We start from the raw sequence: 23,201 nt of genomic DNA on the forward strand, positions 1-23,201 counted from the left end.
GCCCTGAGGGCGCTCGAGAAGCTTCCCAGGGAAGTGAAGGCCAGCCCCAGGCTTGACTTGAAAGACTCCCAGGACTTTTCCACTGAGACATGTGGGTGGGTGTGCTTCTCAAACCCTCAGGGCCCAGTGATGTGCCAAAGAATGCCTGAAGCTCCTAGAAAAACAAGGCTCCTGTTCCGGAAGGCAGTGGATCAGCAGTTCCGGAAGGCAGTGGATCAGCAGTTCACCAGAATGAAATTCCATACCCATCAGGCGCAGGACTTTAGCCTTCTGCCTGCCAGAGGCGGTGCACATGCAGGCTGCCTATGTGTTCAGAGGAAGGCAGGCCTTGCGGAGGAACTGGGCCTGCAGCTGGGCCCTGAGAGAGCAACAGGAATTAGAAAACTGAAGGGGAGGGGACGGGACACTTCAGGAAGCGGGCTCTCATGAGGACAGGCTTGAGGACAGAGATCTTGGCCTGTTCGGATGGCTAGGGAGAAATATCCTGGAGCATGAGGGTCACTGTTTTTAGTGGCAAGAGAGGAAATTACCAGGGTGGAATGAAGGTTGGGGCAGAACATAGAAAGCCTCCTCCTTTCAGCTGTGGGAAAAGAATGGTGATTTCTTGAAGAAAGAAAGAAAATAGTGACATAATGTGTGGGAAGGTAGCAGTCGGTGTGCAGGATGCTTTGGATAAAGAACTCAGGGAGGGAAGCAGAGCGGATTGTGAGACCACATGACAACAAGCCAGGGATGAGGCAACAGGAGCGTTTGGCGGAGTAGGAAGGCCCAGATGGCTGCGAAGGAGAAACGTGTTCGAGAGAGGACGGATAAGACCTGTTGACTGCGTTGTTGAGGACAAAGAAGAAAGGAGCCAGATGCAGTGGCTCACGCCTGTAATCCTAGCACTTTTGGAGGGCCAAGGCAGGAGGATCACTTGAGGTCAGGAGTTAGAGACCAGCCTGGGCAACAAAGCAAAGCCCCATCTCTACAAAAAAAAATAATAATAATTAGCCGGGCATGATGGCCTGCTCCTGTGGTTCCAGCTACTCTGGAGGCTGAGACAGGAGGATCACTTGAGCCCAGGAGTCTGAGTGCAGTGAGCCATGATTGTGCCACTGCACTCCAGCCTGGGTGACAAAGGAAGACTTTGTCTCTTATAAAAAAAGGGCATTACAAGATGCCAGGAGGCCAGGTAACTGGGACTGGTGGAATCTTTGCAGGGTCTCCATATACAGCCACACATGCCCTGTGGTGGAACTCCAGGGGTGCTGTTCACATAGAGCACTGTGACTGTCCCACCTCCTCAAGTGGTACAGAGACAACCTGAAAACCTGTGTGTAGCAGCCTTACCTTTGAGAGAAGCAGAAAGTTGAAAAAACTATTCGTTTTGGAAAAAAAAAAAAAATCTGTGTGCTTAGCTTGAGAACTGTTGCAGCTTCGGGGATAGTGAGAGAAGCCTCCGGAGTGGAGACTGTACAGGGGCGCAGAGGGCCCAGGCCCAAGAGGCAGATTTGAAAATCATCAGCCTACAGGGACTATCTTTTGCTTTAGCTATTTAAAAAAGAAAAACTGAGTTCCTTAGCACATTAGGTAACAGATGATCACAGTTGGTTACGGTGCGTAGCAGTTTGGTGCACTGTAGGCAAGAATGGTGCACATACTGATAGTAAACCAGACCACAATTCTCTGAAAGGGTTTTGAATAAATGGTACTTAGGTTGAAGCTTAAAAATCATTGCATTTTACCAAAAAGCAATATCTTTTAAAAGGAACAAGGGAAACAAAAGTTCAGATGAATAACAGTCCTAGAAAACTTTCTTTGAGATTTCCCCCCTCTTCCTCCCTCTTTTATCTAGCTCATCTTTGAAATGGCAGTTTCTGGTCCTTTTCTTTGTTCCTTACAAAGAAGCACAATATTGAAAAAGAAAACACTACGCCCACTCCCAAAGAGCTAAATATAGCGTATGAAGGGGATTGTGCGTGTGTGTGTGTATGTGTGTGCGTCTTAATAATTTCACTAGGCAGTAGAACATTTTCAGTGTGCAGTTTGTGGTATTACCTGTTCCTCACTGGAGGAGGTTAAGGATTACGAATTTGAACTCTGGCTGGCAGTCAATGTGAGGCAGGTGGCACGTGCCACTGGGTTCTTCACGTGTCACAGGCCTCCGCCCTGGGGATCCAGCTGCATCTCCTCCTCCCCTACCTGGGAGCTGTGGAAATGGCCATGTGTCTGGTGGTGGAGAATCCTCACCCTGCCCCTGTCTTTGAGCTCTGGGGGAAGTGCCGCTGGCTTTTGTAGTGGGTGGAGAAATCACCATTCAGCCTTCGGGCCTTTGAGAGGGAAGTGGCAGGAAAAGCCCTTAGGAACCCAAAGATTCCACATCCATTCTTTCTGTCCTTTGTGATTTGTGAGTGGCCTCAGCAGGTGACACCACTGGCCCATCTGTTAATGTGCTGCTCCACCTTCTGTTCTCTTCTCAGGGGGGAGACCTTTTTGATGCCATTACTTCCACTAACAAATACACTGAGAGGGACGCCAGTGGGATGCTGTACAACCTAGCCAGCGCCATCAAATACCTGCATAGCCTGAACATCGTCCACCGTGATATCAAGCCAGAGAACCTGCTGGTAAGAGGAATTCCACCTACAGGGCATCCTGAGTTCCAAGGACTCATAAATGAATATGAATATTTCTTTCTTCTTTTCTTTCTTTTTTTAAACAATTACCTGAAAGGTTAATTTCCAATTAGCCTTCAGGATCTAGTTGGAAATTAGCCTTTTAGGTTGATCTAGATGAGTTAATACACCCTTAAAAACACCTGATTTGTTAGCAAATAAAAACCAGGCACAAGAATGGGAATTGAACTCATGAAGGGTAGGCCTGTATTGAATACCTCGGGCTAGGACAAGATAGTAACAAGTTACACAGACACGGATGTCATTTATCTCAGGCGCTTTTATGTTAGAAAGTTTTTACTTGCCAGTTGGGGCAACATAGTGAGACCCCCATCTCTACAAAAAAAGAAAAAATTTTTTAATTAGCCAGAGATTATTGTAGTGTGCGCCTGTAGTCCCAGCTTCTCAGGAGGCTGAGGTGGGAGGATCGCTTGAGGCCAGCAGGTCACGGCTGCAGTGAGCTATGGTCACACTACTGCACTCTAGCCTAGGTGACAGAGTGAGACCCTGTCTTAAAAGAAAGAGAGAGAGAAAAGAAAGAAAAGAAAAGAAAAAAGAAAAGAAAAAAGAAGTTTTTACTTGGGGGAAAAAAAGGAAGCCGTTTTAGACTTTTTGTGAGTCTCCCAACTTTACAGCTCAATAATGTGATCCAAACTCTAAAAGAAAAAGAATTATGATGGGTTTTTAAGACTCTAGCCCCTTAGCATAAAAACAATTTCGAAAAAGACTAATTTTTAAAAACAAAGACATCCTTCCCCCTACGTTACACGATTTGGTTTGCTTTTCATATACTCCCCATACCTGTGGAAACCTTGAGAGATCTCCACAAAAGCAAATGGGGGTCCTTCCTCACCCAGTTATGAAGGGAAATGCAGAGAAAAAAGAGGAGGTAGAGACGAAGTATGCGGCACTTCACTGGGAAATATGGGAGTAATGTAAATGTTGCTGGCTCTTCAGGCTGGAATTTTAATGAAATGTATTTCATTTCTATATACTGTGCATATATATATGTTTTCCCAATGATGCTAGTTCTTCTTTTACTTTCATTATCCACCCCTGAGCATCATGTACGACTTCTGTTACTTTGCCCGTCTCTTCAGAAATCTGGGAAAAGAGGATTCTCTTTCTAAAGTAGTGTTTCTCCAGGGTGGTCTAAAGACTCCCTGAATCAGAATTATTCCCAGATGCCTGTTACAAATGCAAATTTCTGGGCCTGGATGCAGCCCTACCAAATCAGAATCTGGTGACTGAAGACAGCTTGCAGAAATCCACGAGGCAGCCAGCTCCCCAGGTAACCTGCATACACACTCCCGTCTAAAAGCACATGAGCCACCCAACTCCCATGACACAAACAAAAGCTAGTAAGATCTGCGATGATGGAGAACCATCTGTGTGCTTGGCCCTGTGCTGACGTCTTTATGGTCATTATCTCATTTCATCCTCACAGCAACCATATCAGGTAAGTTCTGTTACTGTGTCATTTCATAGGTAAGGAACATGGGTACCTAGAAGTTAAATGACCTGCCCACAGTTGAAGCAGTTCTTAAGTAGAAGAGTCAAGGTATCAACCTAATTCCGACTTCCAGAGCCTTAGCTCTTGTCACTACACTACAGTAAGCTCTGTGTTAAGGAGAGGTACTGAGTGCTTGCTGTGCCAGGTACTGTGCCAGGAAACAAGAGAGACACACGTCTTCATGAAGTTGACACTGAAGCCAAAAAGATAGGCATTCAAGAAATAAATATGCACACAATTAGTTCATTGCAATTACGCTGGTAATCTTGTAGCTACTGGCTAATAAAAGGCAGCCGAGGTCAAGTGACTGAGCCCTGACTTAATTGCACCTTAAATTCCTCATCTCCACAGTAGCCTAAACATTCTCTTCTGCATAGTTACCTCCATCAGCTGCAGCAATTTTCTCTCATCTGCACTCATTTTTCCTGTGTCTTGAATTATGTAGGATTGTCTCATGGGAACGGACTTACAACTAGCCCTTTGTTTAAAAACTTCTCTAAGCTCCCAAACTTCAGCAATGGAAAATTAAAGTTTCATTTCCTTTCCTTTTTGATTTTGCTGCTCAGTTTTGTGTACCCATTGTTCACTTACTCCTCGCTGAAGGGTTATCTATTTCTGTAAATGCCATAAGTGATTACATAGGAGTGCACTTTTACTAAAATTACAATTTACAGGATACTTCTAATGTATTATGCTGATTCAAACATATTTTACTTTAAATTACCACAAAAGAAAAAAAAGTTGTCTCCTTTCTTTTTCCCTTCTCTTCTAATTTAAGAAGCTGAACTATATAGAGAAGCAATTGCAGTCATTTATAATATAGGTTTAAAATATCTGTATGAAAAACTGAAGAGATTTTATTATCCATTACAGATTGATTTCTGCCTGTAGGGATTAGGGGTTGGTGAATTTTGTAGGGATAAATCTATTACAGGATAAAATAGTTCAAATAAGTTTAACAAAACTTAACACAACTTATTCTGTCCTGGTTTAACAAAACTAGGATGACGTCACTAATTGCGCAGGAGACGACTGTTGATTTCACGTTCAGTGGAGAGTTGTGGAAATAACAGAACTATCACAGAAGGTAGACCCTCACACACCTGGGATTTATAGTCAGATGGACAAAAGTTCAAAACCAAGTGGTTCACTCTTCCACTGACTGGTCTTACGACCTTGAGGAAAGTACCTCCTTCAAGCCTTCTTTAAGGGGATTTGATGAAATAAAGAGATAACACATAACTATTAATTTCCTTTTTAAAATTTCCCCTTTCTTTGTAATTAAAAATGAAATTAAATTATTCCTAAAAATAAAATGGCCTAACAATAATGTTGTATGTAGTGAAAATCACTTTTTAACCCTTTTTTTAATATTGCTTTAGAAATTTTTCTATTCACCCATGCATGGATTTGCCACCTCATGGCAAAATGTAAAGCTATAGACTATTTTTGGAAAATGTTATAATAAAGTTAATGTAAAGATTTGGAATCTGTTTACTTATGATAGGGAAACTTACCAAATATATAAAAAAAACTTCACAGCATACTTTGTTTTACTACTTTATTAAAAGGCTTATAGAACCCTTCTAAATTGTAAGACTTACAACAAGATTTCTGTTAGCTAAGTGTTAGATTAATATTTGTTATAACTAGCAAAGTATTTTTAATACCTGTCTAATTCAGCTATAGATTTCATTGTATGCAGTATAATTGTGTATATAGAACTTTTAGCGTTTTTATTTTTAATTCTTATAGAACAGCATAAAAATGTAGCTTGGCCTTAAGGATCTATATTGATTGTATGAATGATTTATTTAACTCTAGTGTTTGGTCAGGTTAAAGTATTTTGATGAGAAAATGTGATTTGACTTTCAGGAATGTTTCCAGCCACATTTTAGGTGAAAACTAGGTACTGACCCAGTGAAAAATACCTCTTATTGATTTATTATTGTATTTAACTAAAGTTTTTCCCCCTAAATTGATCATGCCCATGATTTTATATGGTTCTTGTTGCTTCACTTGTTGTCATGCCTGGTACTTAATAATTGTATGGACAGGTGGACGTCAGAGTGGATGAGCGGAGTGAGTGAGTGAGTGAATGAGTGATACTTCTTTAAACAGAGGACAGAGCCGCCTGGCAAGCCCAAAACAGTCCCAACTGGCCTGTTAGACGGAGTTCTCACACTGGCCTCGGTATAAACTTCACTGAGCAGTGGGAGAAAACATGATGCTTCCCCAGATGGGCTTAGGCATGGGACCACTGTGTATGTATGCGTGGATGTGTGTATGTGTATATGTATGTGTGTATGTATGCCATGATAGTTCATGACTAAAGGAACTTTTTGCTTAATTAAAAAAAAAAAAAAAAAAAAAAATTAATACCTTCAGTTTACACAAGTCACCACTAGATGGCAAGCTTGTACCCTTAGCAACAAAAACCATCATTAGGAGCTTGTTTCTTCCAGGGACCTGGGCAGGTCTTTCAAAAATGTGTACACAGATGCCTCCTCCTTATGAAAATTAAATCTTTACTAACAAAACTATAACTCACATCACTAGTTTTTATTAGGTTCCAGAAACAAGCATAGTCATTTTCTTCAAATATAAACGTTCAAAAATCTTTTCCCTCCCAAAGTCCCCAAGAGCCTCTAGGAGAAAAACTGCCTCTCCTTGTCTAGAAACTCTGTGTTCAAGTGTTTGTGCCTGCTCCCGGCTGCCCATCAAAATGACACGTGCAACTCATGGTCCTTGTTTTCACGCAGTGGATTATATCTAGCAATAAGCTAGTCCTGTTCCACCAAAGTGATGATGACAGGTTGTGCTCCAGCTCTTCCTAGTTTTCAATTCCATGCTCACAAGATAACATATTTCTTTCACCTTAATCCCATGACTCTTAATTCCTCAAATAAATCCATTTGGTGATGGGATAGCTAACTGCACTGTTGGACAAGATGAGTCCACAGAGAGAATGGGTCTGAGGTCATGGACAGTAACACAGAACTTGAGCCCTCAAAGTGTATTGACTAATGGATTGGAGGTTACCCAGAGCAAGGGAGCCAGTGATCTTCTGTGAGTCCGACGCCAATACTGCCCTACTTATGAGTATCAGTGACTACAAATGAAAATGAATTATACCAGTGACAGAAGTGAGATCCAAAAATATTTTTGGCTCTATAAAGGTTCAAAATTGGTAAGAAGAGATTAAACAAGAGATAGACGTAAATCCCTAGAGACTAAGTTAGTTTTGGTGTAGTTGTGTTATTGGCAATTACAGAAACAATAATGGAATACTTGGCCTGACTGCAGGTCCAAAGGCTATTAGTTGACCTGGAGAAGGCTGTTCGTTCAGTGTGAGTCTCAGTATGACAAGGCTGCTAAAAATATTCATATGCCCTTAGACTTCTTTCCCTGAAAGAGTCAAGAGAGTCCTTGGTGCAGCTTACCATGTTACCCCTGATGGTAATAATTTGAACACATTCTGTCTGGGCCTGGGGTTGACCCAGAGAAGGGATGCACCACTTGAGGCATGGTGGTTCTCATCAAATATAGGAAAGGCTGCCACATGGAAGATGCGATAACTTTCTTGTACTGTATTGGACAGCAAGGAACTAAAATTAAAGAGAAGATATTAGTGGGCAAGAGATTTAGGGTTAACTTTAGAAAAACTTTTTAATAATGTAATTTCTTTGAAATTTAAATGTCCTTTATTACTGGTAGCTTGTTGTCATTGTAAGTGTCCAGGCAGAAATTGAACGATCCTTTTTTTGGGGGGGGGTGTTTAGAAAAAAAATTCAACTCTCTGCCTGCATGGAAGTTGAGGGAAAATAGAAGACACAACATTTTCCCAAAGCATTATTTAGTACCATAATTGGCCAGTTACTGTACTAAGTGTTTACTGGGGGCTCTTGTTCAAAGACCTGTGATTTCATCAGGGAGATGAGGACAGGAAGGAAAAGATATTCCTTTAAGAAGACATTGACTTTCACCTTGTGTCACCTTGGTGGGTCTGTGTTTGTCTACTTCACTGCTCCTTTTCACTGTCATTAAGAGATGACACTCATTTCTTTCTAAAACGACATAGCCTTATCAGACTAGCAAAAATTTAAAATAGCATACAATGATGGCAAAGTTAAGAGGATAACAGTTATCTCATATGTGTTGGTGGGAGAGTCACTTGACGGAACCTGTCAGAGAGTCAATTTGGTAATATATAACCGAAACCTTCAATAACACGTGTGCCTCGTGACCAAGTAATTCTACTGCCAGAAATGTAACCTAAGAGGAAGAAACTGGATATGTAGCTATCCAGATGGATGTTCATGTCAGGGTTTTGCAATATGGGGGGAAAAAAAAAACAACAAAACCCAAACAGCATATATGGAAATAACTTATCTCAGGGCACTGATGAATTAAATAGTGGCACAATGGTGGTTAGACCACCAACAGTGTTAGGACATGCTGGTTGGACTCTTGTACTCAGACATATCTGAGTTTAAGTTCTAGCACTGCCACTTATTTGCTGTGTAACATTGGGTAAATTATTTTACATCTTCGAATCTCAATTTTCTCATCTGCAAAATATGAGTAAAAGTGCTAGATTAATAGGGCTGTTGTGAAGATCAAATGGGCCAAAATGCACATGAAGTCTTCATCACAATACCTGGTATATCCTGTGTGTGCAATAAATGACAGTGGTAATAGTAGCTGTTGGGATTACTAATATGGTGCGTCCATATAATGGAATATCCAGCAGCCACTGAGAATAATTGTATAGATATATGCGATTCACTTCAGAAAAACATTCAGGATATGTTGTTCAATGGAAAAAGAAGGACAGGAAAGAGAGAAAAAAAGCCTTGGAAGTCCATGTCCCCAAATCTGAACAGTGTTTATTTATGAGTGTCAAGATTATGGGTGAGTTTAGTTCCTTTTCCTTTATAGTGATCATTTTCCTACTATGATATATTGGATAATAATTGTGTGACAGAAATGTAATAACATTTTTTAAAATTGCAATGGCATTGGGTTCCCACAGTTTTGGCAAAATCCTGGGATGTATAACTCCTAACAGAATCTGGAATGTGCATGTTTTGTGTATCTCGCTGCAGCTGCATATAACTCCTTTTAAGATAGTTTCATGACTATTTTAAATTGAGGGTGAGAATCAGGTTTCCTGGAGTTTCCGTTCACTTCTCCATCTTCCCAGATATCTCCAGTGTAATATTGAAGACCAATTTTACTTTTTCCTTTAATTACCTCTCTTCTGAATTACTCCTTTCTGACATCTGCACAACATTCATTGTTTTTATTATTTCATTTAATTTTTGATTTCATAAATATTTTACATGTAGGTATAGCATTCTTTTATTACATTTTTCCAGGAGATTTAATTCAAAAGTATGTGGGCCATAATTCTACAAAATGACTCCCTGCTTAAATGTTGTTATATTTCATTTCTTAAAGGTTAAAGATTTAAATTAAATCCATTTTCCTCAGAAAGTATCATAAAGGCCATATACCGTAGCTGGAGGAAAATCAGTGTCTTCTTAAAGGGATACCATATATGTTAAAAAGTAAATTGACCTTTTTTCATGGCTTTGTCAATTTCATGCCACTTTTGTTCAATTCTATTTGGTGAAATAATTTTTAGTACCTACTGAGCTCCTCTGTGAAATAATTTTCAGTGGTTACTAATAATTCATTAGCCAATGTTTCATCAGGGTTACCCTTGGATTCATGGAAACATTGAGAATTATGTTTGTTCCAACACATCTGTTATATTAGTCAGCTTTTAGTGCCATATGATGGGAATCTCAGAAACCTTTTGACTGGGTTCAGGTTATCTGTGAGTTTTCATATGATTTTATGGCCACCGGCTGCATTTTATGACTATATATTAAATGTTTTATTTTTTCAAATAACTTTTCCAAATGGTCTCAGTTTCCCATCCAAGGGAAATCAAACATATGCCTAAAGATCTACTATTCAGTAAGTTGCAGCTAATGCAAAACCCCAAATAAACAAAAATAAATAAATAAAAAAAATTAAAACCCTTCTTTCAAAAACAATGCTGTGCAAAATACCAGTGTGCCCCAAAAATCTACATACCTGACCTTTCGTTATATCCGTTCTTGGTTGGTTATGCCTTCAGCTTTTAATTGGAACCTTTTTCATAATTGTTGCCATTTAACACGTTTAGTCTGTCAAATCATAGGATGTCTTTATAGCCATATAATAAACCCTAGAGAACAACTTCTCTGACTGTAGCCATCTGCAATGATCACAAGAGTAGCTTACAAAATACTGACAGTCTTTATGGTAATAGGATACATATGGCAGCCCACAATTATGTGTAGCTGCATTCAATTAGTGTTGTACAATTACACAGTTTTATTGCTTAGTTAAAACAGTGAAAGCACTACATACTGGGTGATTTGCACTAATCCCTGTCCCTTTAATAGCCCCTTGGTGTTTAAAATGCGGGGGAACATCTATAGCACTTAAAGGACCAGGGATGAACATTAAATCATACCTCATGTTGTGAATACTCCTTGACTGACAATTAATGTACTCTGCTTCACGTGTGGGTCACGTTTTATAGAGGCTTTAAAACACAGTTATGGCAAAAAGTTCTTACACCAGAGCTCCACTAGCTGGACCAGTCTGTCCAAGCCTGTGCTTGCAGCCTGCTCATGCACTTTCTGAAAGATGGTCAGAATAAGGAGGAACGCCAAGTAACAAGTCAATTCAGAGAGTAGTCTAAGCCAAGGATTTGGCATTTTCAATGTGAACTTGTTAGAAGCCTTTCTGATTTCTAACTTTTAATTAAAAATTTAGTTCAAAGTGAATTTATGGCTGCCATTTGGAATAATACTTTCTGGAGATGGTTTTGTGAGGATATGTGTGTATGCGCGTGTGTGCGCATGTGCGGGCTTTGGGCTTTAAATGGATGTATTTAGCAATCTGTGATTTTTTAACAAATGTTTAATTACATTTTCAAATGGCCTCAGTCATGCCCCTTTGTAAGTGGCTCGGTGAGAGATAAGGGTGCACGTAGCTTAGGCTGCAGCGGGTGCTAATGAAGGGCTCCCATTGTGAGAGGGCTTCTTAAACCATTGAGGGAAGGGCTCTCCCATTGGAGAAGAAACACTGAAGTATATTCTTCTCCATCCTTCTCCCAAAGTGTTGACAGAGAAAAAACCAGAGTGACCTTGTGTCCTGCCCTGCCTGACAGTAAGTTAAACAGAATTCCAAACTAGAGGACTGGACATTTATTCACCTGCAAAAACATTTTGTTGCAGCATTTCAAATGTACTTGTATCTAGATATGGTTTCAGTTACGTGGAATTGGCCTTTGTCTTTACACTCTCATTTTCTCTCCTAAGCATCCCTTGAACCTCTTTATGTTCACGAAAATCCTACTATGTGGTTTTTAAAGCAAAAAAAAAAAAAAAAAGTTGGGGGCACTGTGCAAGTGATTAAAAGACAGCTGTACAGGGAATAAAAACATCACAATTATGGTTCTATGTATTTTAATGGTTTTGGTTTTTGTAGACCTACATTACTTTTAATAATACTTTTTTATTAGTACTTATTTTCTTTATTTTAAGGAAGATTTTTAGTGATTTTTTTCTTAGTTATTGAAACTTTGAACTATATTGTTCATTCATATTAAATATAATTGGTCTATGGCTTTATGTTAGATGGAATTTCTTTTAAAACGTAGATGTTCGAAAAGAAAACTTTTCCTACGTGTAGGAGAAGTACAAGGTCATATTTAGAACTAAAATGGGACTTATGACTGAATCCACCAACATCTGCTTTTGTCAGACTTTTGAATACAGTTACATGATATAGATGCTGTGTTTAAGAAAAAAGCTACAAAATTCCTGCATCAAGGGGGTGGAATAAATCATAATCTGCATCACCTCACAAAGCACACTGAATGAATGTTTGGACCTAGCAGAACATCAAAGCAAGAGATTATTTTGCATTTTAGAAAGGTAATTGTTAGCAACATGGGATTAAGGAAGTAAACAATTCTGCTCTGCCTCGGAAATCAACTAGACCATCTACTAGATGTTTCCATCTCAGATTTCTTTTCATGAAAAACATTTGCTTGTCATTTGGATGACCAGAATGGCTGACATGGTAAGACTACAACTTAGGGTTTTTTTTTTTTTTTTTTGCCTAAGAACAGTTAGGCTGAGGCCGATGTTGTGTTTTGCAGCTGTGATGCCTCAAAGTTTTTAACTTAACTCTAAGTGACCAAGGCTGGACAGCTGCTTCCTTAACTAAGGAAGAAAATGTCCATCCCAGATGACAGCTGGACAAAGCCACATCTGTGAGGGACATATGGCTGTTTTTGCCCTAACAACCCAAGCACAGGTGACCTCACAAGCCTTCAGATACCTGCCAGAGGGCAGCCCAAACTCGATCCTGATCAACAACTCCTGGGAATAAGACTCCATGCTATGAGTATAGAGAAAATGTAAAAGAATATTTTCGCTCAGAAAAGACTCGGTCTCTCCAGATAGGAGGATTTGACTGCCTGCTTCTGCCAAAACTGTTGGATCCAAATGATCATTGCTGATATTGCAGCTTAGCTGGCCAAACATCTGCACTTTATGTTGCAGTGAAATGCAAAGTGAATCTACTTTTTCCAAAGGAAGGCAGACATGGCGTGTGAACAGTAGCGGTGCCCCTGATGTGTGGAGATGTGCCTTGCTGTGCAAGAGATTCAGACTACCGCAGCAAGTAACAGATGATCACAGAGTGAGAACAGGAGAATATGCAAGCCTCGGCTTGCTGGATCAAGTATTTTGATATACATGGAAAACTTGGCTGCTTCCTTGAGGCATCTCCGGAAGATTGCCCTTGCTGGAATTACTAGCCTTTTACTGTGGTTTTCTTTTCTTAATCTTATTCATTCCAACAGAAGGCACTGAATTAGGATTCTGAATGCCCTTTCATCTTTTCTTTGAAATAAAATAAGTTATTTGGGATATTTTTTAGAGCAGCTCCGTTTGTTTTGGTCGTGGCTGGAATTAAAGGAGTATAAATACTTGCCTACAGTCACATGCATCCTTTTCTTGATTTGTTGGGTGAAGGAGAGAAGATTTTTACTGCCTTAATAAGGGAAACCTGGACAGGATGCTGACTCTGCACCTGATCAATCTTTCCAAATTGCCACAGGTGAAATGAAATGTTAATATCTCTTTCAATTATTAATTTAAGAAATGTAAATAGATCATGTTGAAAATACGGGGCACTGAAAATAAGGTATTTTTCTATAAGTGTAGTTTTTTTGTATTCAGTTACTAAAGAATTTAATTTTTAAAGTTTCTTTTTTGTTTTGTCCAGACAGAGTTTCGCTCTTGTTGCCCAAGCTGGAGTGCAATGGCTTGATCTCAGCTCACTGCAACCTCCGCCTCCCGAGTTCAAGCGATTCTCTTGCCTCAGCCCCCCGAGTAGCTGAGATTACAGGTGCCCACCACCACGCCCAGCTAATTTTTGTATTTTTAGTAGAGACAGGGTTTCACCATGTTGGCCAGTCTGGTCTTGAACTCCTGACCTCAGGTGATCCACCCGCCTCGGCCTCCCAAAGTGTTGGGATTACAGGAGTGAGCCAACATGCCCAGCAAGTTTTCAAAGCAAAGACACTGCACTCGTGACTTTCTATACTTCATTTTATTATGCAAATCAGTTTTAATTATAGACAATATCAAATACAGATAAACAAAAGGATTAAGAAAACCTATAATCCTACCACCAAGAGACAGATACAGCCACGCTGTGTTCTTTCAGACTTTTTCTTTTTTTCTTGTATGTACTTTTTTTTTCTGTAATGGACATTTTATAAAAACCAATCTGAAAACTACTCTGTTCATTTCCCAAACATAATTCAATAACTATAAACCCATGTCACCATTGTAAGGTCATGTAACCTCTCGTTGTATGAAGGTACTATAATTTATTTAACCAATGTCCATTTGCTAGGTGTCCACCATGTTTCCAGTTTTGCAGTAATCTAAAGGAAGTAAGATATGTTGTATGTATATCCATTCTTGCATAATTGCCTAATTTATTTTTTACTTTCTATACATTAAATTTAAATACAGTGTTCCTCATTTCTTCAAGAAATTACTTTTGAGCTCTTGGTTTTCAGACAATTGTGCTTTTTACCTTTGTTTTAGGTATATGAGCACCAAGATGGCAGCAAATCACTGAAGCTGGGTGACTTTGGACTGGCCACCATTGTAGACGGCCCCCTGTACACAGTCTGTGGCACCCCCACATACGTGGCTCCAGAAATCATTGCGGAGACTGGGTATATGCTTCTCTTATGTTTAAGTGCTGTGCTTGCAAAAGAACTAGCCGGCTTCAAGAACAGGAAAAAGAGCTCTGCTGTGCCCTATCCAGACATAATTAGCTATCAGGTTTCTTTCACTCTTTTTAAAATTTATTTTATTCTTCAACATTTACAGTGGGAGCCGTTTCCTCTGTTTTCCCGATCTGTTTTGTCAATTACTGCAATCTTACGGCTTCCATTTGGTCTTTGTTAAAGGTAGAACAGAAGTTATTAACCCCAGAGTAAAAAATGTTCAGACTAACAGAAACACACAGCGATGGTAATTAACTCTCATTTGGAGATAAAAGAAACAGACACTGCCGTGTGCGGTGATTACAGTCTCCTGCGGTTATTTCTCTCCGCTGCCCTTATCCTCCAGTCCAGGTCCCATTTGGGACCTCTTGGGGATCCATTGATTTTCTGTGGAGTACAAACACCCTTAGGCATCAGGGACTATTGGGAATTTCCTGGTTTCTGTGTGCAGAATCAGATGAATGTGGGGAGAAGGGCAGGGTAGCCTAAGGTAATACTGAGGCCCCACAATATGCCAGGCCTGAAACTCCTTTACTTCTTACTCTTCCAGTAGATGGTATGATTCCCATTTTGTATTTCAGTACATTGATACTCTAATGGGTTAGATACCGTGTAAGCTCATGATTAGTTTTAGTGGCTGAGTCAGGATTTGAACTCAGGTCAGCCTGAGTCAAAGACTCCTTTGGTAAGAAGCCCTATTTCTTACCAGACTCTGAAGTGCCATCCTTAAGCAGAAGGAATGGGGGGTGGGGCGCCGAGGGGGGCAGCCCTACTTTTCTTCTCGTTAGCAGTTTCAGTCCACAGCTGGGAATCTAGGTGGCGCTCTCCCCTGTTACCAGTTGGAGATAGTTTTTTGGGATTTTGTTTTGTTTTGGTTTGGTTTTTGGTTGTACCATAGACCACAAGGGCAGAAAAACCAAATAGATGAGAAGGGAATCCCAATAGGGAAATTCCTGAGGTGAGATATGAGGGAGCGAGGACTTTGCTACTTGGCAAATTTGAATGAGGTAGGAGCCCACATCCATAGCCTTGTCTGACCTCCCTCAGGTGGGGCTGCCTGGGGCACAGCCACACTTTCTACTGGGACATACTCTGCCTGCTGCTGGGAGGAAGTGGTGGGTCTTGAAGACCATATTGGGGACCAGCTCTGACACTAACTGTGTGATTTTAAGCAAAATTACTCACTCGTCTGAACCTGTTTTCTCTTCTGTACAATAAGCAATACTCGCCTTCTCCAACCTACAGAGTTGCTAGGAAAACCAAGTACGATCATGTATGTCAGTGCTCTATAAATTGGAAGACTTTCTAGAAATAATTATTATTCCTAAAGTGAGGGAGTTTATCTCAAGGGTGCATCCTTATCTCAGAATTGTTATTACTATAATAAACCTTTTTGCCGACACCCTTCATTTAGTGATATTTACATATAAGTCCATCCATGCCTTCCTTTGATTTTTTTATTCCTGCACCTTGGTCTTTTTTTAAATTATTACTTTTTAAACTTTTTTCTTGAACTCTGTTTAGGTGGCGGGTTTCAGTTTAGTGTTTGTTGTTGGGATTGTTATTTTGTTTGGTTTTATTTTTGGCTTGGAGGAGGAAAGTCATTGATTTTACCAAGCTGCATAATTTGTCCACGCCTGACTCTCCTAACTCTAACATCCCTTATTTTTCCAGATACGGCCTCAAGGTGGACATCTGGGCAGCTGGTGTAATCACTTATATCCTGCTGTGTGGTTTCCCTCCATTCCGTGGGTATGGGCAACCATCTTTTATTCAGCGCCGACAAAGCACTTCTCTATTCTCCGAATGATCCATTAGCTCTTCTTGCACAAAGGAGCCTGAGGCAGGAAAAGAGCACAAGAACTTTACTTGCAATCCCTGTTATTTTTTCCCTGTTACATCGTGCATGCTAATTTGTATGCGTTCCATATTTCTTCCCCATATCATTAAAAACTCATTCTTTCTTTTTTTTTTTTTTCTTTGGTTTTGAGACAGTCTCTCTTTTGCTCAGTCTGGAGTGCAGTGGCGCAGTCTCAGCTCACTGCAACCTCCGCCTCCTGGGTTCAAGCAGTTCTCCTGCCTCAGCCTCCTGATTAGCTGGAATCACAGGCACATGCCACCACAGCCAGTTACTTTTTGTATTTTTAGTGGAGGTGGGGTTTCACCATGTTGGCCAGGCTGGTCCTTAACTCCTGACCTCAAGTGATCCACCTGCCTCGGCCTCCAGAAATGCTGGGAATACAGGTGTGAGCTGCCGCACCCGGCCCAAAAACTCTTTCTTAATTTACCAAAGGAGTTCCACATTGACATTTATCAATTGTTTAAAAATACACATTTTTACACATTTATCGGGGAAAGCAAGGGCTCCAGCGCCTAAGACTGAAAAGACGTACACTGAGTTGATATCTTAGTGCTGTTTTTCCTTGTTGTCGTTCACCTAAACAGAAGTGGTGATGACCAGGAAGTGCTTTTTGATCAGATTTTGATGGGGCAAGTGGACTTTCCTTCTCCATACTGGGATAATGTTTCCGATTCTGCAAAGGTAGGTTTCCAGTGCCTTCCTCTTCCCTATATCCTGTGTGTCTTCACAGAATTATTTATTCCAAATCATTGTGTGCAAAGAAACTAATGACATCATAAGTATGTTTCCTGTATACATTGTAGTTGTGATTGCTACGTTTTCCAAGATCTTACAGTCATCAAGTCATCTGTCCCCAGACATCCCAACAAGTACTTATCAAGCGTCTCCATCTGCTGCCTTCATCTCTCTCAGGGGCCATTCCAGTGACATTGCTGTAGCCTCTTGCTGTGCCCCACCCTTGCCAGGCTTGAGCCCAGCTCAGATTTCTATATGGCCTATGGTTTCGCCTCTCTCAGCTCTTGACTTACTGATTTAATTTCTCAGTGAAGCCTTCCCAGACCATCCTGGTTCAATTGCATCTCTTAAACCTTACCTGACTTGCTATATCCTACTTGTCTGTTTTATTTTTCTTCAGAACACTTACACCTGTGTGTCCATCTGGTATACCATCTAACTACCTATCTCTCTATCCAAAAAAGATAGATATAAATAGGTAGGCATATCTTCTTTATCTAGTCAATTTTCAGACTCTCCAGTAGAATGCAAATTCTGTGAAGGCAGGGATTTTTATCTATTTTGTCCATTGCTGTACCATCACTGCCTAAAGTATGACCAGTATACTAGTGCTCAATATATATTGAATAAATGAACAAGTATATGAATGAATCCATCAATTAATCAATCAGAGGGAAGAAAATTCAACCTCAATGTAGGTTGAAATCATCAAGAAGGACTTTATGGGGAAGCTATGATTTAAGTTGAACCTTGAATAATAGCCAGGATTTACAGGCAGAGGGGGAGAAAAACACAAGATTCATGGTTTTTGTCCCATGAAACTAAAAGATCAATCCTTAACACAGATGAAGGTGATGGTTGCACAACAATGTGAATGTACCGAATGTCAGTGAACTGTGCACTTAAAAATGGTGAAAGTAGTAAATTTTATGTCTATTTTACCACATTAAATAATATTTATAATAAATCAACCTCTAAGAAGGCTATAAAAATCTTACATTGAGATGTCTATAGACCTTGAGGAGAAAAAGGAAAACCTTTTCATTGCTCTTTTTAAAATTTGTATTATGTCTCCAAGTGCTGACTTAAATGTTTGAAAATTTGAGAAAAATGTTCTCAATAATTATCTTGAGAAATAACTACCTTTTGATTGCTCAATGTGTATGCCTTTGCTTTTGTCATGTCCTGAGTGAGAGTTCCCTTTAAAAGCCAACTCCTCAGACCCGACCGCTTTGTGTAGAAAATGATGCACATTGGGTGCAAGTCTCTCATTTTCTTCCACTGTCCAGGAACCTGCCAGAAAGGGAGTGTCAGAGAAAAGCACAGGCTAAAGGAGATGGGGCGATACAGCTGCAGGCCTGGGGGCTCTTCAGGAACCTGTCCAGCTCCCCATGCCATCACTGCATGACCTGAGGGCTCATAGTTACTGACAAATAGGACCATCTGCTATACCTCCATAGCACCTGCAAAGGGCATTACACACAGCAGATGCTTTCACGAGTTCTGGTCTCAGTTAGAAAGTGAATGAAGAAGGCTGAGTGAATTCTCTCCTTCAATGAAATTAAATCACCTGCTTCCCGAGTGGTACTGTAAAGCCTGTGTATGTAAGGAACTGGATAACGCATATCTAACCATTTTGTGACATGGGAACTTCTAATCCAAAGTGGACACTTGCATAGCATACTCATCGTTAAGACCCAAGTAGAGCATTCCTGGTCCAAGTCCATTTGAGCTCATAAGGAAGTTCCATTAATTTCAGGATGATAAAATTGTTTACCTCTTAATAGTTCCATTTTTGTTGTATTGATTTGTCTGGAAATTGTTGAAGCAATTTTAACCTATTTCTTTAGAGTTCTTTAGCTACTAAAGGATCAATTCTATCTTGCCACCTAGCTGTTGGCAATTCTATGTCTTTCCTCATTCCTTTCTTTCAAACCTAAGTATGCTGTCTTGAAATTAGGGGGAGAATTTCATTTTTCCTTTCAGCTGCTAAAGTGAAATTTTAAGTAAAGTGCTTTTTAAATGTGACTTCTATATTAAACTAATTAATAAATTTGTCTTTAACGTGCAAAATGCTTGACAAAGAAAGGAATATTAATTCCTTAACTTATATGATTTGTTTCTTTTCTACGAACATTTTTATGAAATTGATTTTGATATTAATTTTTATTCAACCACAAGCTATGTATTTATAATTCCAACTGCTTACCATTTGTAACTTTTGAAGGTGATAAGTAGCCACAGGTAAGTGGAGTTGATGTATTTAAGATTTAGAGCTTTTACAAATGCTTTTCGAAACTAAAAGAGAATTCTTGCATTTGCACACATCCAGCGTTTCACCTTAACTTCAGATAATTGGACTCTAATGTTCCCCTTCACAGGAGCTCATTACCATGATGCTGTTGGTCGACGTAGATCAGCGATTTTCTGCTGTTCAAGTGCTTGAGCATCCCTGGGTTAATGTAAGTGACTTGCACCATTTCCTATGTTCTCTCCTAACATTCCTTTTAAAAATCTGTTGCAGATTTTCTAATGCTCTTGCCTCCTTTTGAAAGTGTTGTGGGCCAGGTGCAGTGACTCACGCCTGTAATTTCAGCCTTTGGGAGGCCGAGGTGGGTGGATCGCCTGAGCTCAGGAGTTCGAGGAGAGCCTGGGCAACATGGCAGAACCCGATCTTTACCAAAAAGTATGAAAAATTAGCTGGGCATGGTGGCGCAAGCCTGTGGTCCCAGCTACTTAGGAGGCTGAGGTGGGAGGATTGCTTGAGCCTGGGAACCAGAGGTTGTAGTAAGCCAAGATCGTGCCACTGCGCTCCAACCTGAATGACATCTAAAAAAAAAAAAAAGAAAAGTGTTGGGTTTCATTTTGTTCCTCCCCCTCATATGTGCCAGGACAGTTACAGGATCTTAGACTTGTTCCACGAGGGCATCTGATGTATCCATTACATTTTATTCTGATGAGACTGCCTTCTAACTGGTAAGGTGCCAGTGGCCTCAATCTTCTACCCCACAACCTGCTTTCTGAGGTCCAGATGAGAGCTGAATAATCATCAAGAAGACATAACAGACTTTCTGAGTCAGTCCTGCTTTTTGCGTGATTGATTCCTACCAAAAGTACAAGTGACCTAAGGATTTCTGCATATACCTTGGGCTACTCCAATACAGCACTTCTCAAACTTGAATGTGCTCACAGATCACCGGGAGATCCTGTTAAAATGTGGATTCTAACAGAGTAGATTGGAGGCTCTGCATTTCTAAGATCTCCCCGATGCTGCCTCTGTGGCTGTTCTTTGAGTGCAAGGGTCTAATGATACTTCATTAACTGTGAAGGAATTCTCCAGAGCAGAGTCATTATTTTTTAACTTTGTATTTCTCTACAATGGATGGGTAAAATTAGTTTTGATTAATAATACTCATAGTTGGCTGGGCGCAATGGCTCATGCCTATAATCCCAGCACTTTGGGAGGCTGAGGCGGGCAGATCGCTTGAAGCTGGGAGTTTGAGACCGGTCTGGTCAACATGGTGAAACCCCGTCTCTACTAAAAATACAAAAATTAACTGGGTGTGGCGGTGCACACCTGTAATCCCAGCTACTCAGGAGCCTGAGGCATGAGAATAACTTGAACCGGGGAGGCGGAGGCTGCAGTGAGCTGAGATTGTGCCACTGTACTCCAACCTGGACAAAAGAGCGAGACTCCACTTCAAAAAATAATGATAATAGGCTGGGCACAGTGACTCACACCTGTAATCCCAGTACTTTGGGACCCCAAGGTGGGCAGATCACTTGAGGTTAGGAGTTTGAGACCAGCCTGGCCAACATGGCTAAACCCCATCTCTATTAAAAACAAAAAATAACAACAAAAAATAGCTAGGCATGGTGTCATGCGCCTGTAATCCCAGCTACTCGGGAGGCTGAGGGAGTAGAATCGCTTGAACCCAGGAGGCGGAGGCTGCAGTGAGCAGAGATTGCACCATTGCACTCAAGCCTGGGTAACAGAACAAGATTCCATCTCAAATAGTAATAATAATAATAATAATAATTATAATAATAATAATACTCATAGTTAATACTGATAGAATGTTTAACTTCTAGAGTCTGCCAGAAGTATTTTAAGCATCTTATATACCTTAACTGTATTGTGTTTGTACTGATTGTGTTCTTCCCAACAACATTATAACTGTGTAATCTAGTTTCTATGGTAATCCCCATTGACAGATGGGGAAGCTCCATCATTAGGTCTAATGGCCAGAATAGAAGACAGATATAGGCTTGAATATATATATGGACATGGTCATAGAGGTGGACAATCATAAAATTGTCAGCTCATTGATATAAATTTTACCAGCCTCCCTACTGCACTGAATCATCTGGCTGTACATTGAAGGCAACAAAATGTTCCATTTCTCTGAATTGTCACCTTGGTGAGTAGTCGAGTGATTTGTTTTGTTTTGTTTTCCAAAACAACAAAAGCTTGAGGTCAAGGCATGATTGAAAGCACAGCCAGCGTGTTAGGTGACTACATAGGGGGTGACAAAACTTGGGATCTCATTTGTGTTCTGCCACTTGATGGCCATAGGTCTAGGTTCCAGCATTCTACATGTCTGAATGTGATTCTTCACACTCCAGTGGGAGGTTATATACAAATAACAGGAGAATAAACATGAAAATGAGCATGTAGAGCTATGCACTGAGGTTTATTTTAAGGCTTCTCATATAGCAGAATTTTCTAACTGATGTACAGACATGCAAAAATAGTAATCCCCACGGCCCTAAGGACAGTGGGGCTGTACAGCCAGTATCCAGGAGTGGTCACTTCCAGCCTTAACAACATCTGCATTCACCCCAGGGTGCTAAGCAAAAATTATCCTTTTCTATGAAGCTGAAAAGATTAGGAAGTATCTTACTTGAGCCACATAACAAGCCTACAAGATAAGCAGGATGGGGATTATTGTACCCATTTTACAGATGAGGAGACTAAGGCTATGCAGGGTGATTTTCTCAAAGTAGCCAAACTTGCAGTTGAGCCAGAATTTGCAGCCAGATATCCTCACTTTCAGCCCAGATGTTTTAAAGTCCCATGCACCAGATTACATCTACCCCACCCTTTGTTATACATGAAAATGTGGTAATGTTGTAAACAGGTAGGTATAATATGGACATTGTCATCATTGTAATGATTGCTAATACAAGTCAGCAACCTTTCCAAACTCACTTACCCAGGTCATGGTACCTTTTTCTTAGCTGTGCGGGGAGGAAGAGGCACAAGCCAGCTGTAGGCTCTCTGAGTGGCAGTGGTTGGTTCTGACTGATCCACGTGTTAATGCTGTATGACAAAATGCTCTGATTCCTAGTGCCAGTGGTTCAATTCAGTATATATAACTGAACACACTCATCTATTTGTGCTACTTTTTTTTATGATGCTTGAAGAGCCCATCCTTTGCGAGTCATCCTTGTTGTTACTTAGGCATTTTATCTTTGCTCAAATTGTTGAAGAATGGTGGCTTGTTTCACGGTTTTTGTATTTGTGTCTAAAGCACATTTTAACATGACAGACGCAATGCATTGTGTAGCTAGTTTTCCGGAAAAGTCAATCTTTTAGGGATTGTTTTTCAAATCTTCAATAAATTTTTTCCTTAAATTTCAAAGAAAAAAAAATAAAAGCCTACCATCCATAAATTGTCAAACTGCGTATTAGCTCTAATTAGCTCTGGAAAAGCTGAGACAGGGTAACCACACAGAAGAAACTAGACAATCTGAATTTGACATGTGGCCTTAAAAGGCTCCTGAAGAGCCATAGAGGAAAGATATTCATAGATGACAAATAATCATTTTAATTTTGCTTTTTTTTGAGACAGGGTCTCACTCTGTCACCCAGGCTGGAATGCAGTGGCACAATCATGGCTCACGGCAGCCTTGACCTCCTGGGCTCAGGCAATCCTCCAGCCTCAGCCTCCCAAGTAGCTGGGACCCCAGGTGTGCGCCACCACAACTGAGTAATTTTTTAAAAAATTATTTGTAGAGATTTCTAAATGCATTTTTATTAGAGAGACA

General features: G+C 40.3%; 1 protein-coding gene across 4 annotated transcripts in view; it reads left to right on the top strand.

Annotated features, from left to right (window-relative positions):
- The window catches only part of DCLK1 (doublecortin-like kinase 1), a 369,212-nt gene that overhangs the window by 312,424 nt on the left and 33,587 nt on the right, over positions 1–23,201 (top strand). For all 4 annotated transcript variants that reach the window (XM_011993009.1, XM_011993008.1, XM_011993011.1 and 1 more), the window contains 5 exons: positions 2,463–2,609; positions 14,367–14,500; positions 16,229–16,306; positions 17,000–17,096; positions 19,532–19,612. In XM_011993009.1, the coding sequence (XP_011848399.1) occupies positions 2,463–2,609; positions 14,367–14,500; positions 16,229–16,306; positions 17,000–17,096; positions 19,532–19,612 (537 nt within the window). The remainder of the gene's footprint in view (positions 1–2,462; positions 2,610–14,366; positions 14,501–16,228; positions 16,307–16,999; positions 17,097–19,531; positions 19,613–23,201) is intronic.

This window comes from Mandrillus leucophaeus, unplaced genomic scaffold (genome assembly GCF_000951045.1).
Source record: "Mandrillus leucophaeus isolate KB7577 unplaced genomic scaffold, Mleu.le_1.0 Scaffold421, whole genome shotgun sequence".
Lineage (NCBI taxonomy): Eukaryota > Metazoa > Chordata > Mammalia > Primates > Cercopithecidae > Mandrillus > Mandrillus leucophaeus.